The sequence below is a fragment of the Carassius auratus genome, unplaced genomic scaffold (assembly GCF_003368295.1).
Source record: "Carassius auratus strain Wakin unplaced genomic scaffold, ASM336829v1 scaf_tig00034336, whole genome shotgun sequence".
In the NCBI taxonomy this organism is placed as follows: domain Eukaryota; kingdom Metazoa; phylum Chordata; class Actinopteri; order Cypriniformes; family Cyprinidae; genus Carassius; species Carassius auratus.
In genome coordinates, this window is record NW_020526141.1 from 65359 (window position 1) to 81546 (window position 16188).

The 16188-nt window shown below is 37.1% G+C and overlaps 1 protein-coding gene across 1 annotated transcript in view; it reads right to left on the reverse strand.

The window, feature by feature from the left end:
• LOC113081415 (protein sidekick-1-like) overlaps positions 1-15422 on the reverse strand; it is a gene marked incomplete at its 5' end in the record, with an annotated part of 60516 nt that extends 45094 nt beyond the window's left edge. Inside the window, 7 exons of the mRNA XM_026253518.1 lie at positions 2198-2296; positions 3091-3286; positions 3373-3488; positions 5135-5316; positions 7252-7392; positions 13253-13400; positions 15286-15422. Coding sequence (XP_026109303.1) covers positions 2198-2296; positions 3091-3286; positions 3373-3488; positions 5135-5316; positions 7252-7392; positions 13253-13400; positions 15286-15422 — 1019 coding nt within the window. The remainder of the gene's footprint in view (positions 1-2197; positions 2297-3090; positions 3287-3372; positions 3489-5134; positions 5317-7251; positions 7393-13252; positions 13401-15285) is intronic.
• Positions 15423-16188: the final 766 nt, after the last annotated feature.

Consider the following 16188-nt stretch of genomic DNA (forward strand, 5'->3'; position numbering starts at 1 on the left):
TCATTAAACCTTGAAGTCATTTGAGTTTACTTCACTTTCCAGCTCAAAACCCATGGGAATGGATCAATTTGAGGCATCTCATCCAAGTCCAACCTGGGATGACAACTCACCAGAGCAAGAGGGATTTTTCTGAGGTCTTGAACTTGAAATAAACAATCTCTCTTTAACAAACGAGATGGGTGAAATGGGGAACTGTTGTAGGGTTGTGTAGACCCAGGGCCCTGCCCCCTAACCCTCATCTAACTGAGACTAATAGCCAGCAGAGATTCTATGTAATTTGCTGTTTATTGGGAGTATTTTCTCCCAAAGTCAGCACTGTTTCCAATCGCTGAGTGTCCTTTTCCATTGAGGCGCTCATAAATCAAGCTTTGTGCTGGGAGAGCCCGCTGCAGAACAGGCCTAGGCAACATTCAAAGAGCAACAATGCTGTGTAAATTGATATAGACAGGAGCTATTTAGTCTAATGTACGTCTGACCTCGTTCGTCTCCACACTCTCAATCTAGCTGTTCAGCAACTCACTCTGCTTCATCTACTGTATGTCCAGTATCAATGTACTGCTGCCTCGTTAGTCCACATCTAATTCTTTCTCCGCATTATTGAGATGTCATGACTGACTGTCATGACAGTGTGCTGTTCTGGTCATATTTCATGCCAAAACAAAGAAAGAGGGAAAAAAAGAAATTATATCTTATACTTTGCATACAGAAAATAAACCCATGTATTTTTTAAGACTTGATTTTAAGATGATTTGCATTGTGACATGATTTTCATGACATTATATTTGCATTGTAGAAATATTTTACTTACTATTTATTTACATTAATGTCTTCTCATTGCCAAGTTTTTCAATTTTTTATTATTTTCAAAGATTTTTATTAGATTCTCAATGTTACAGTGCTTTAAAAAAAAATATGTCTTACGGTCAAGACTAAATTGATTAAATTTATAAAAGAAGTTAAAACTGAAAGGTTGTGAAATAGTACAACTGATCTTTTTTTATTTATGCAGTCTATTCCTGTGATCATTTTTCCAGTCTTCAGTGTCACATGATCCTTCAGAAATCATTCTAATATGCTGATTTGCTGCTCAAGAAACATTTCTTATTACTGTCAGTGCTGAAAACAGCTGTGCTGCTTAATACTTTTGTGGAAACCATGATACATTTGTTTTCAGGATTCTTTGATGAACAGAATGTTCAGAAGAACAGCATTTATTTGAATTAAAAATCTTTTGTAAATAATTCTCTTTACTGTCAAGTAAAGTGTTGTAAAGTGTTACTTTTGGTCAATTAAATGCATGCTTGCTGAATAAAGCTTTACTTTCATAAAAAAAAAAAAATCATATAAATAATATACAATTAAAATATATATTTTTTACATTTATTATTTATTTATTTCAGTAATGATAACTAGGTGGAAAAAGCGCTTACTTCTCTTTAAAATAATTGCAATGATTTAATGGTCCGAAAAAGTATTTCTTCTTTTGATTTTATGACCTGGAATTGTTCTTAACTGGCTTGAACAATGTTCTTGTCTTATGATGGAATGTTACTTCAATGCTTACAGATCTTTTGGTTAACATTTCTTTTACTTTGATCTGTTTTCTGTTTTTCGTTCCTGCAGGTAATGATTCCAGCACAATATGCATACTGTAAATAGCACTCCTGGAATACTAAAACACATACATATGCGCCCACACACACTCACACGGAGAGACAACCACCAACCCACACACACACACACACACACAATCACAAAAGCATCCTTTACAGCTATGCAACAGGGGGCGAAAATTGTTTCTGCCAACTGAATGCAAACAACGACGCCATAATTGCCTTTGTGCAAATACTCAATGAAGTGTTAAATAGAAGTGTATCCATTAATAAAGCTATACGAACACCCAAGAGTTGCCAAATGAAAATGGAGCTCCTTTACAGGCTCACCTGCTCTCTCTAATGCAACGTTCAGCTACATTTTAACAGAGGGGGGCATATTAGATTTCATTCAACAGTAACCAGAACTCTAATGAACAATTCATTATTCCCAAAACTGGATTTTGCAAATACTGGGGCATATAAATTCATTCAGATTCATTGCTACAAAATATAAGTGTTTTCCTTTATTATTATGACATGTCTGCCCATTATTTCTACAGTATCATATCAATAAAAACAGTATAAAGGTCATAAACACTCACCAGAAATGATGCCGTTCTTGTCCACAGGTTCCTCCCAGCTCACTCTCAGAGATGTGTCCAAAATCTCTGTAAAGCTCAAGCGACCAACAGGGCCTGGAACTAAACGCAAACACATTTCCTAGTTGTAGACTTCTCTTTGTTTCTAAACAAACTCTTTCTACTGTAGGCTAATTGTGCTGATCACAGACAAATCCAAACTCTAATTATGAAACATGTGAAATAAAACATGATTTAATCCCTTCATAATGAACCACAACAAAGACCCCAATGACACATACACAAACATTGTTGCTTTTTCCTCGTTCACTCTTTGTTTAGTCTTTTCCAACCAAATATTCCTCCCTAATTTCTTACTAGTAGTGTCACAGATGCCTGCAGAATTAATTATATCGGCTTGACCCAGAGAGTAGTATTTGTACTTAAGTCTAAGCAGTCTTATAAGACATTTTGCAATTTGGTATTTTATCACCCTCTAACTACCCCTGCACAGTTTCAGAGCAAGAACACTGTCATGATGCTGATGTTAAGGCCAAAAGCTGGCTACTAGTGAGCTACATATATTAAAACTGAAGAGTGTTTTTTGGGGTTTGCTTTCTTGGCAACTGAAAAAATAAACATTTTGTTCTGAGCTATTCTGTTCAACTTAATTATCTCTGAAGCTTCCATTAAAACAAGGATTCAAAAGTTCATGCAACAGTGTTATTGTTTCTACATTTTTAATTGTGCTTATAACATGTTTTGTGACAGACAGAAAATATGTCCTTATTTTATGTAAATCCAATCAATCAGATTCCGAGCACTACTTTTATTAAATAATATGATTCGGCGAGAGACAGAAATACATCCTTATGACCTGGAGTATGGACTGAGAGACTAACAGTCCAGATACTTACTGTCCTCATGAGTCTGCACCAGTCTGGGGACACTGCGGGGCCCATTCCCAGGTGTGGTGAAACACAGCACTGAGGTCATGTACCAGGTGAACTTTTTTAGACCACTGATGTAACCGAGGTGACGTGTCCCATGATAATCAGGGGTAATGGTCACGGTGATAACATCCTCTGGAGATCGTTCAGGCCACGCCATCAGCTGAGGGACAGACCAACCCAAAACATATCATATTTTCTTCATATGACAGGGACTCAATGGAACCAGTGCAGGACAACTGAGTTTACCTTGTAACCTTGATTAATGCCATTGATGAACTGTTGAGGTGGTGGATTCCAGGTAAATTCAATTATGGTTGAGTTCACTGCCTTGACCTCCACACCCTGAGGGGGCGCTGTAGGAACTAGAGTCAAGTACACTGTGTGTTAGACTCCTAAGTCTTATATAAGTCAAAACACAACAAAACAATATGACAACAGAGTCATGATTCTTGATTGCTTGCCATACATTGGCTGTATGAACACTTTTTATGCATTTGATGTATTTGTATAACACACACAAAACTGAATTTCATACTTTTAAAGATTTTCTGTGGAATTGGTTGTGTACATTCTTAAAAGCACTGGCAGGAAAGTTCATACAAAAAGCATATTCATGAAAGCCTGGTAAGGGAGTTGTGTGTGTGTGTTTTTTCTTCTTCTGTGGCTGATCTTTTCAGGTTGCCTGTCAAGCTTTGACTTATTTTGAATCAAAAGACTATCTTTCAAAAGTCTGCCAATTATAGCCCTCTCTTAAAGCGGTGTAAACACATTCATTATGCAGTGGCATCTCTGCTCTTCAGAGGCACTATTCCCTACCTCAAATTCCTCACTGGATAAAACATGTGTAGCCTTGGTGTTGTTGATAAAACTGTCAATCAAATGTATTGTTTAATTAAATTATTTCATCAAAGGAAGGTTATTTAGTAGTAAATAACATTATTGTTGCAGACATCATTTATCCACTACCATTCAAAAGTTTGGGATTGGTAAATTGTTTTAATGTTTTTTGAAAGACGTCTCTTATGCTCACCAAGGCTGATTTAATTAATCATAAAATACAGTTAAAACAGCATTATTCTGATTAATTTAAAATAATTATTTTCTATTGTAATATATTTTAAAATGTAATTTATTCCTGTGATGCAAAACTGAATTTTCAGCATCATTACTCCAGTCTTCAGTGTCAAATGATCCTTCAGAAATCCTGCTGATATACTAAATTGCTGCTCAAGGAGCATTTCTTATCATCAATGTTGAAATTAAGTAATTGCAACATAAAGTGAAGATAAGTTTAGAAAGCATGAAGCCTCTGTGTCACAATGCCAGTCTGTCAGTCAAGTCCGAATCAAGACTCAACCAATAGCAACGCATTATCAAAGATGACTCAGATGGCAGATAAAAAGATAAATTAATGAGTGATCGTTACAAAAATGTGCATCAAATATACTGAATACAAAAGCTCAAACGTGTATTACGCGCTAGAACAGATCTCAATTTTTCTCGCGCATCACACATGCACATTTGAGCTTCTTCTTTTCCTGTTAATGGCAGTTGGTTTGGCAAACCATGTCTCTGTGTCTCTTTAAAATAATTAGAAAGATGAGCCTCTCAAAGCAGAGTCGTTGCGTTTGCCGCTCCCCAGATAATCATCCAAAATGTCCAAATGAGAGGACTCTGAATTTCCTGAGATAAATTCTTCTTTATCTGAAGAGAAAAGTGGCCTTGTACATAATTGACATAATTGTTTTGAAGAGGATTATTGTGGAAGTTAGCCGTCTGAGAAGAGGGCTCTAAAATAAATGTGGCGTATACGTGGAGGCAAATTTGACCTCAGCGTGGCATGTAAACAAGGACTGCATCAACAGGGTTCAAACCAGCACGCTTCCTGCCTCCGCTGATTGAAAGGAATAGATGAAAACTCAGAGGCTGATAGAAGCGGCAACTGTTAAGTAATGAAAAAAAGGAAGATAAAAAAAGCTGAGAGTGTGACAGAGAAACAAGGTCTCACCTCCCTGCAGCGTGTACTCAGTGACAGGCTGACTGAAGACGCCCAGGCCTGCCCCGGTGTACGCGGCCACCTGAATCTCATACTGGGTCCAGATGATGAGCTCTGTGATCAGGCAGTAGTTGATCTCAGGGCTGGTGATGTTCTTCTGCTGGTACTCTCCAGGGAGCCCGGCCAGCCGGTACCTGCATCAGGGCGATCGATGTCCAAACAGTGAGCGACAACGATTTTCCTCCAGGTCACTGTGCCATTAGAAGTCATTCCACAGGCTGTATAATTATTAGGCACACACTAGCTCTCTTTCAGGGAAGAAACTGTGTTAAACACACCACCAATGGGGGAATGCTATTAAAAACAGCAAAACAGCATAATAGCAAAACAGTAACACATCCATTGAGGAGGATAAGAGGGGTCAAACACTGCTAATAAAATGCATCCAAGCTCTTACTATATAACAGAACTAAGTGTCATTTAATTGGTTGATCTTCTCTGTTGGGTGTAAAATAAAACATTTAAAATGCTAAAATTTTGAGTGGATACATTGAAATAAACCATCATGCAATCATAACTTTCTACTGTGTTTGTCTTCGCCGGCTAAACGTATGCATATGCTGCCTTTCAAAAGTTTGGAATAATTATGATGTTTTTGAAAGAAGTCTCATATGCTCACCAAGGCTGCATTTATTTTATGTAAGAAAGTAAAACATTAATATTGTGAAATATTATTAGTATTTCAAATGATTGCTTTCTATTTGAATATATTTTAAAATGTGATTTATTTGTGTGATGGCAAAGCTGTGTGAAACAAACATCTTCTTTTTTTTTTTTTTGAGGTTTTTCATACAAAAGCCCAGACAAACAGAATCTAAATAAATAAAAAACTAGTGAGGATGAAAGACGACTGTGGAGTCACCTCACCTTTGTCTGGGCAAAAGAGTTGCGCTTGAACACACCTCAATGACTACAGACAATGATAACTTGCACATACATACTGCAGTGTGAAAGGAAATATCTAGCAGAACAACCAGCAGTTCATTAAAAAGGTCAGTCGAAAAAGTTAGGATTGCAGATATACAGACTGTAAACAAAGCCTCTGGAGCCTCGTCATTTGCTTGCTGATGGGCTCCGATGGCAATTCAATATGCTCAATCAGACAAAAAAGCCATGCGGAACAAACTGCAAAAACTAGGCTGACATTGGCTTAGTGTGTCATGGCCCTAACAATGCGTAAAGACACATTCACATATACGTGATAGATTTACTATTACATAGACATGTCAAACACTCCTTTTAAATCAGTTTGCTTATAAATGTGCTACAACTGTACTAAAACAGCAGTGAAAGGTCAACTGCATTATCTAGATGGGACGACAAATGCAATCAAAACTGACATTGCTGGCCCCATGATAAGCTTCACTTTTTAATCAAAAGTGACTGCCAAATGAATAAACATGTATTTAAAAATGCAGATTCTTGTTCCATTAGTGGTACAAACTGGAATTACAAAAATAATGGTGACAGTTTTCAATAAGATTCAATTTGTTAACTTAACTATGTTAATTAAAAAACTAACTTACAATAGAATTTATTCTAAGAATTTATTAATCTTGGTTAATCTTAATTTCAACACCTACTAATGCATTATTAAAATTAAAAGTTGTACCTGTAAAAATAGTTTAATGGATCTGAGCTTTTTAAAAACAACTGAAGAGTGGCATTTTTACTAACTAACATTAACAAAGATTAATGAAATGCTCATTGATGGTTAATATATTAACTAACTTTAAGTAACATTACTATAATGAGTTCAAATCTATTTCCCAAATACTTTCATTGGTCACAGAACCAGTTGGTCCCACCCCAAACCCACGCTATTGGTTGAGCCAGTGCTGCTTTGTTGGATAGCTCAATCAAACTGACATTTTTTCAAGGAAATAAACACGTTACCTATACAAAAAAAAATAAAAAAAATGCAAAAAATCATAAATATAAAGTCTAAAATGACTCAATAGAAAATCTTTAACTTAAGCCATAGCATTGTTGTTGAAGTACCAGCATTCATATTTCTGCACATTTCATCAGTCAAGTTCTATTTGTGAAATGGTTTGTGTGTGTCACACCTGAGGACGTAGCCTCTCAAGACTCCATTGAGCTGAGGCTCTGGAGGCGGCTGCCACTGCACCATAATGGACTGGTTGGTTCTGCCGCTGGCTACGATGTTCTTGGGCGGAGCACTGGGCGGTTCTTCTCTCAGCATCAATCTGGGGAGAAAGTGTAAGAGCATTGTTAGCACAGGTACACACTCCGCAGGGCACCAAAATATTCTTAAATAACTGATTCATTGCTCCATTTTCTCTTGTGCGAATCGAGTAAGGCTTTCTTGGAAAAGTCTCTGTCCTTCGATGTTTGATTTTAGAGGTTTGCTGCTTATGTGGCAACTGGCTTGGGTGCATTCACAGCCATACAAGATTGCATTTGTTGGCTCAGCACTTTCAAGCTAAGCACTTCATTGAAATTTCAAGCTTTGGAATTACAAATAAACCAAGCATTTTTAAAGATAAGAGCATCTCATGGTTTGTTGTAAGGTAGGCCACAGTATGCTGTGCATGTCTGCTAAGGGATTTGTCCCCAATGTGAGTGCTTTTTAACAAAGAAGGAGCACGCTAAACAGCACTATTTCTGTTCAATCCTAAGAGAGTAGAATATATATTTTTCCAGCTTATATTTTAGTTTATTAAAGGGTCTCAATTCACATTTGTTGACTGAGACTTTGTGAGATGTTTTAAAAAATGCAGAGGCTCTGGGCAAACATCAAAGTGCAAACAGACTTCAACATATTTCTCTCTGTAAATCTCTGAGACAGGAAAAAAGACATTGAAAAGTATTGTTGATATCGATGTATTGAAATGCAACACATGCATTAATATAGACCCTATTTATTACTTTATTCACAGTCCTTTATTTATCCTGGGACTGCCAATCGCAAAATTGGGAAATGTTTTACAACATTTGTTTACAAAAGACCCCATTGGTCCTTACTGGATCTTACCACAACAGATTCGTAATGAAATAGTATACAACTTTTGTGGGAAATGCTAATGATTTTGTGGGCTTTGTGAACATTGGTAATGTCAAATATGTCATAATGGCTGGTCTCTAAATGCTAGTTTGCTAACAAACATAAATGGTTTTCTGTGAGGAATACTTGGTTCATTCCACCTACAGAAAGTGCATTTTCTTAATTAACAAAGTTTAAAAATGAATCAGTGTTGAATGCTTAATAATGCCCATAGATTCATCCTGCCCTTTGCGTTTCATCCTAATGGACAGTTAAATCTGCATTAAAGTTTAATAGGATCATTGGGTCCGTTCAGATTTATTGTCAGTCTTCTTAAACCTCTGACCACACTTTGTTATTTCTTCCCAGAAGTCTATTTCATAATTAATGCCCTCCATAACCAATATCATGGAGCTTTTCTCAGACAGTGCTCAGTAAATCTGCCTAATGATGGCCGTAAGGAAAGACTTCTCGCTGAAATAGAACTTTATTTTTTTTTTTTTTGCCATAGCCATGCAGTATTTACACATTTGTTTTACACACTTGCACTGTGCCACAAGCTATTAAACATCTGCTTCTGAATGTAAACAACACAATGACCTTTTTTTTAAGCAGAGGCATTTTTTTTTTTTGAGAACTGTTAAATAAACCATTTTCTAACATAAAAGGGTAATTCTGGCCTTCCCCACTACAGAGGTCTCGACCTTCCTTGACTATATGTTACAATTGGACAACAATATCATTATTCAGATTCTGGGACATATATACATTTGCCAATAACTACGAACCAGCATTTAAGTGACAGCTTAATTTAGCCACTTTTAAATATTTTGGTTAAGCCTTTATTTTACAATGTTTTTGTTACGTGATACATATAATAATAACAGTAAATTATGCATAACTGCTTGCAAATAACCCTAAACCAAACCATAATCCTTATCCTAAATTATTTTATTATATTACTCAGTACTAAACTTAATATTACACTGTAACAAGGACGTCTTAAAATAAATGCAAACAACTTCTGATTTGTATAAATGTTGTTTATTTTATTTTGACACACATTTAATATTTACATCATGCAAATCAGTATTTTTTTTAAACTGTATTTACATATTTACTTTCACTGACCATTTGTTGAATAAACAAGACTTTGTAACTTTTTAAGATTCATTCAAAGTGGTGCACTTTTGGTCAAAGTCAATAATCAGTATGAAACGTGAGATCAGTTAAATGTTAATGAGCTCAGATCAGCAAAAATCATATATTGGACTTTTCTGGTTTGAATGGAATAATCATGCATTTTGCCAAGCTCTGCCAAAAAAGTGGCAGATCTGTGTGGGAAGGTGATGGCTCAATGTGAGAGAGCTGCATTTCTGTGATCTTGTCATCTTCAGTCCCTCTGCTTAATAAGCTCAAAATGGACAGATGTCTGTCACAGCAAGGAGACATTCATGCTGGAGAAGACTGATGCTGATCCTGAACCTCGGCTTGGTTCCAGCTGAGAAATAATATCAATGGTAGCACCATTTTACCATTTCTAAATAAAGTAAGCAGTGCATAAAAACAACATGGTGGTTCACACCATGAGTGCTCAAGGTTTATTTACTGTAATGATCTTTGGGTGTTATATCCTCTACTATTATTTTATCTAGAGCCAAACATTCTTAATTAAAGCCTTTCACTTGTGTTTAAAGGGGTCATATGATGCTTTTTTAAAGATCATTATTTTGTGTATTTGGTGTAATAGAATATGTTGACATGCTTTAATGTAAAAAACAACATTATTTTCAAATACTGTACATTATTGTAGGTCCTCTCTGACCCGCCTTTCTCAAACACGGTTTTTTCATGAGTTGCCTCTTTCCGACAAGAGCAGTCTGCTCTGATTGGCCAACTGACCCGGTGCATTGTCATTGGCCGATCACTGCAAGCACTCGTCGCAAATGTAATGCCCCTTTCCATAATCGCGAGCTTCATCGTTCAAAATAAATGTAAAGAAAGTTAATAATGTCCTTCGTGTTACCATCAGTTCAAGCCTGAAAGGAGAACAGAGTGGAGTGACTGACACAGTGACTATGTTTACAAGCTGTTAAAATTCGGGTTATGGTCGGGTTAAGGTCACTATTTGGGTTTCTGAAACATTCGGGATAACCCGTTTACATGCGTGAGCAGAGAGAGTTACTCCTGTATACATGGAATGTGTAATCAGTCGCCAATATCCCGATGTAAACGGCGACGCACGGTTAGCGTCTGGATGTAAGACGCAATATGCGTCATTTCCGATTCTTCTTCCTGTATCCAAAGACTCAAAAGACCAAGATTCCTTGCGAATAGAACATGCGCAGAACACACATTTTTGATGGGGATATGCCGAAACGCGTTTACAAGGCCAAATATTCGGGTTAGAAAAGGGGTACCCCAGGTATAATATCCCCGGTTTTTAAAAACCGGGATATGAGCATATCCAGGTTTTTGCCGGTGTTTACATGGCCGTGCGCGACCGGGTTACTGCAGTACACAAGCCAAGGACGGTTAAGACAGCTGACTCCACTGTGTGACTCTGTCTCTCTCTCAAACACACGTGCTTGCAACAAGCAAAACTCTGCATTTGAACAGTCAATAGCAAAAACTTAAACTAATAACAAAACATACAGTACAATAACTGATTCAGAAGCGCCAGACTGCCGTAGCAAAGTCAGAATGACCTCCTCTCCTAGGTTCACCAAACGGTCGTCCATAAAATGTGTTGCTGTTCTGTTGTAGGTTATCTGAAAGATTCCTAAATGCATTAACTTTTGGAAGACCAAATAAAGTGCTTTAGCTTTCACCGAGATACACACCGAGATACACACAGCATCTCCCTGACATGGCTGTTTCAACACTAACTGTGGTTACTGAAACCACCGTAAACATTTGGACGGCATTACACACATATTTCCACATAGTGACGTAGACATGATGAACGAGCTGTTTTAGGGGGGCGTGGCTGAGTCTTAACTTTGATAAAGAATATCTTTTTGGATTTGAGACTTTAGTCTTTGCAACTTTACAGATCTTTATTCACCAAGAGCTTGTAACACTCCAAAGAGAAAAGAAAAATGTATCTAAAATAATAAAAAAGCTTGATAAAACATCTGGCCCATTCATAACTAACTGGATATATATATATATATATATATATATATATATAATTTATATATATATAACTTTAATTGAACACCCCAGCTCTAAAGAGTGTATATTTAATCTTTAAACTGATTCAACAGCCCTCCAGGTATGGGTCACGATTTTGTGATTTTGATATCATAACGCATATCATATCTGAAATTGTTTTTCTGTTTATGAGTTAATCAGCAAGAGACTTCAAGGAACTTCTACGGTCTACCTGATATCAACATGCAAATGACACAGATGTGAAGCACAAACAACCAAAGCTCAGTTAATACAGGCACTTCACTGAAACATCTGTGAGCAATGAGCATTCCATTTGAAACATCACGTTTGCAGTGAGTTAAAATTTGTAAGTATATTTGGAACCAACAGTGTGCAGATTTTATCACATAGTGAGTATTTTTGCAATCATGAAATCAGATTCTCTCCTTTTGAAAAATACAGATTCTAAAATGTTCAAAATGAAATGAAAAAAGTAAAACAATTAAATTTCCTATGTACAGTGAAAAATTACATTGAACAGTAATTTGTCAAGTTAAGTAAACATAGACAGTAAAAATATAACAAGACAATATCAGTAATATGAGTCATTGTAATTGAAAGTGCAAATACAAAGTTTTTACATCTGCCAGACAGGTTTTTTTTTTTTCACAAATTAACCAGGCAATCATGCAAAAGCTAAAAAAGGCAGCAACAAAAACGAGCATTCATGACCAACCTACTCATGATGATATGATAGCAAAATGGCACGTTATGAATTGCTTTTAGCTTCCTGCACTTGAATATAATTTACCAGCAAAAAAATAAAAAATAAAATGTGAAATGTCTGAAACAGTTAAGCATTAATTTAGGTTAAACAAGAGTTAAGAACTAACACCTGTTCTTTAAAGTTGAATGTGTTCTCTCATCAGATTTTGCTCCATATTAACCTAGTTGACATGAAAATTACACAATAACAAATATCAGATTTATAGAGTGGGCTCAAAAGTCTAAAAGTTCAATTTCAATATACACTTTTCCTGAGAGGCATACAACACTATATCATTATTTTGGAAGAACAGATGCTGAAAAAAGCCAGAAATCAGGGGTGGGAGAGAATTAGATGTGAAGTCTGCAGAGACATGATAGTACCCAAATGACTCACGCTGATTTCACAGTTTTCTTTAGATTGGTTGCCCATTAACAGCTCTAGAACACTATCATTATTCACACAAGCATAAAAATAATGTCTTTTTCAGAAGCAAAAGCAGATGCATAGTTACCTTGATCGTTCCATTGAAACTGAAAAGTCTTTTCAACTTTTTCTTGCTCTCACCCACCTGTTTACCGTAGCTTTCAGCTAATCCAGCATTGAGAAAGAGGTTTAAACAGCTGGGTATCTCTGAAAAACCATCCTCAACACTCAGCTAAATAAAAGTGATTAATTCTAAAGTGAGACATTGCTGTTGCGGGTGAGAAATGACACCACCTTCTTTTCACCTGGAACAGAAATGGCATGTTTTGCCATGTCAGGAGCAGATAAAACTCTGAGGAGCTAGTGGAAAAGAGGCGTCTGACACCCACAGCTGCAGACCTGCGAAAGCGAGCTGCTAGGGGGTCTGATTAGAGCGAGAGGTGAGAGCAGAGGCCTGCCAGTCACGACCTGAGAAAGAAAACCTACGGTGTTGTGATATCAGTCACAGCAGGACATACTGAGAGCTGTGGGTGGAGGATCAGTGACAGAAAACACACACTTAAACAGTGACAGAGCTGATGGGCAGCAGCAGACCATAGTGTGATGGGACATAATGAGCCTATTCCTGACCAAGCTTGAGTGTAAAAAACTGAATCTTACAACGATGGGCGGTTAACATGAGAATAAGCAGCTGTTGACAACCATGGCCTCCTACCTGTTGGTTTCGGTGCTGTACTGCCCCTTGCCCACCTGATTGACTGCGCAAACCCTGAACTGGTACGAGCGGGCCGGAGTGAGGCCCTTCACCATGGCTCCAGTCACGGTGGGGTCCACATCTGACAAATACACTCTCCAGGGAGAATCTGTACAAAGAGGAGCAAAATTACAAGGGACATTATATACTGGTTATACATACTGTGGCAGGAGGAGCAAATGACAGACACAGTGGGTGTGGCGTCATGCTTCTGAGGGGCTTTTATTTAACAGAAATTAAAACAAAATGTCATGACATGCTGCGATGCTGCGCCTCTCGTCTAGTGTGCTGCTGCCTTTAGAAGTAAACAGGCCTTTACTGCTATTGCATCAAAGACTTGTTTATGTAAATGAGCTCTGATGTGATAGGCTGACCAGTCTGCACGTGAAATGAATCGCACTTATATTAGTTATGGCTACGTAGGCCTTTTTCATCGTTAGGGCCCTTTAACTAAAGATCTGTTAAATGTAATCATTTCTGGAAATGATATTAATGAAAGTAATTATAGTGTTATCAAACCTTGCTTTCTGTCTTCTAAAAACATGGTGGAATGGTGGTCATGGTGGCATATATAACATTACACAATTTGCATAATCAAGCATAATCAAATGATACTTGTCAAGATATTTTTTATACAAATTAGTCATACGCTCATGATTACATAACACGCTCACAGCATTCAAGATGGCCATTATTACTTAACGACACTTAATGACCAGCCCATGTAGCTTCAGATATTATACAACAGAATCCATACAACATTTGGAGTGAGATGACGTTTAGGATCAAAAGATATTAAACAATCCTTTCATGAATAAATATCTCAAGATTCTTAAAATACTGTAAGTACTACTCATTGCCTTTGAATCAGATCTTCTCAATGAGGAAGAAAATTACAGATTGCACTCGATTGCACTTTTTTTTTGGGGGGGGGGGGGGGGGGAGAGTAGTCAGAGAGAGAGCAGGTTTTTCTCACTTTCTCTGAAAGGTGTTTCTAATGGGACTTCCCAGCCATATTACACCCTGCACCAGTAATCTTCACCTCCACTCCAACACATTCCTCACTGTCCTCTTCCAGCCCTGGAAGATCAATCTACTTGGGTGTTTTTTTCTGGTTCTGTAATACCACGGGCTTTTTCACCACTGGGTGACAGCAGCTGAGATCAACTCGTACATGTAGCATGCTGAGTGCTTTCTCTGGACTGGCCGAACATTCAGATGCATTATGGGTAGACGCGAATGAGGCACTGAGATCAGTAGATTCTTTAAACACTGCCAGTTCTGCTCTATTACCGAGTAGGACACGCTTAAAAATTGTGCAGCTGACCAAATGGTTTATACAGTGATCCCAGAAGTATTTGACACCTGTTTCACTCTTAAAATTATTTGATTTCAGAGCTATATTACTTTTCTGGAGCCACTTTTGGCTCAAATGTCTTTTGATCAAGTTGGTGTCAAGGTGATTTTTAATGGATGCGAGAAGCTGAATTCAAGAATACCATAGAATCACGAGAAGCAAATCACGCCTTAAGATCTCTTAAGTGCCCACCCACTTCCACGAGCACTGTGAATGACGCAATCAAGTTTTAAGTTGATAATGTCATTCAGAATGCTTTTTGCAAATTTATAATTATTATATATATATATATATATATTTATATATATATATATATATATATATATATATATATATATATATATATATATATATATATATATATATATATATATATATATATATATATATATGTATATATATATACACAAAATTCCTATGAGAAAATACTTCTGGAACCAAGTGTGGGTGTTCTGTTTCCTAATTTCAACCGTCAGTTTCCTCTCAAACAGGTGTCCTAGTGAAAGCTCGAGATCATTGTTTTAAAACCCACCTGTTGACAGCCAGAAGTGTTCAAAAAATGTCCAAACCTGAATAATTCCAATTTGGAAGTGTTTCCATATTTTCTTTACAATAAAAACCACTTGGTTTATCTTACTGTTCTCTGAGAGCTCCACCACATAATGCAATAGGGGGCTGTTTCCATCGAAGGGTCTCATCCAGGACAGATCCACGCTGCGGCTGTCGTCGGCGTTCAGGCTGGCCTGTAGGTTTCGAGGCGAGTGTGGCAGCTCTCTGAGGACAGAGGATAACAAATTCTCAAAATAAGGGCTGTTTCACACTTCTCACACAAGTGCTGCTTAAACAAATCTAGCAAATAGGTTCTATACAGAAAGTGATATTACTTTGGGGTTACTAAACTTATTTTTTAATACCTGCTATATAAGTACAATCAAATCTGAATATTGTTCAACTAGCGACTAGATTTCTGGCCAGATGGAAATCAAACACAGGGTATTACAGAAGCACTACCAGATGTTCATTGTGGTTTGGGTCTGTTGATTATCATCCATGGGACTGGCTCTCCCAGTAGACCTCCTTGGCCCATTTTCAGATCTTCTCACATATTCACTTCTACTGCTGGCTCTTCCAGGTTCAAAAAGATTCAAAATTCAGCCCGAATCTCACAGCCAGTCGAAAGTGGGCATCCATTTGCATTTGTCTTTATTTTCTTCCTCACACTAGCTTTTATTTTATTTTATTGATTAATTTATTTATTAATCATTTCTGGGGAGGATAGACTTCCTTCTGAGACCAGGCACCGTGCACAAACAGCTGTGCTTGGAAAGTTTGTTTTCTCCTTTAAATTAAACCCATGGAGAGAACCAGCAACACTTAGGTGATTTCATCACTTTTTTGTGTTCTTTCTTACTAAGGAGGAAAATTATGCCATTTCTACAGGTGTAAATGTATGCTTTTTCACCCGATGTTGTCAAAATGATATTAAGAAAAATGCTAATTAGCTTTGATTTCACCATAATGAATTAAAAATAGCTCTAAC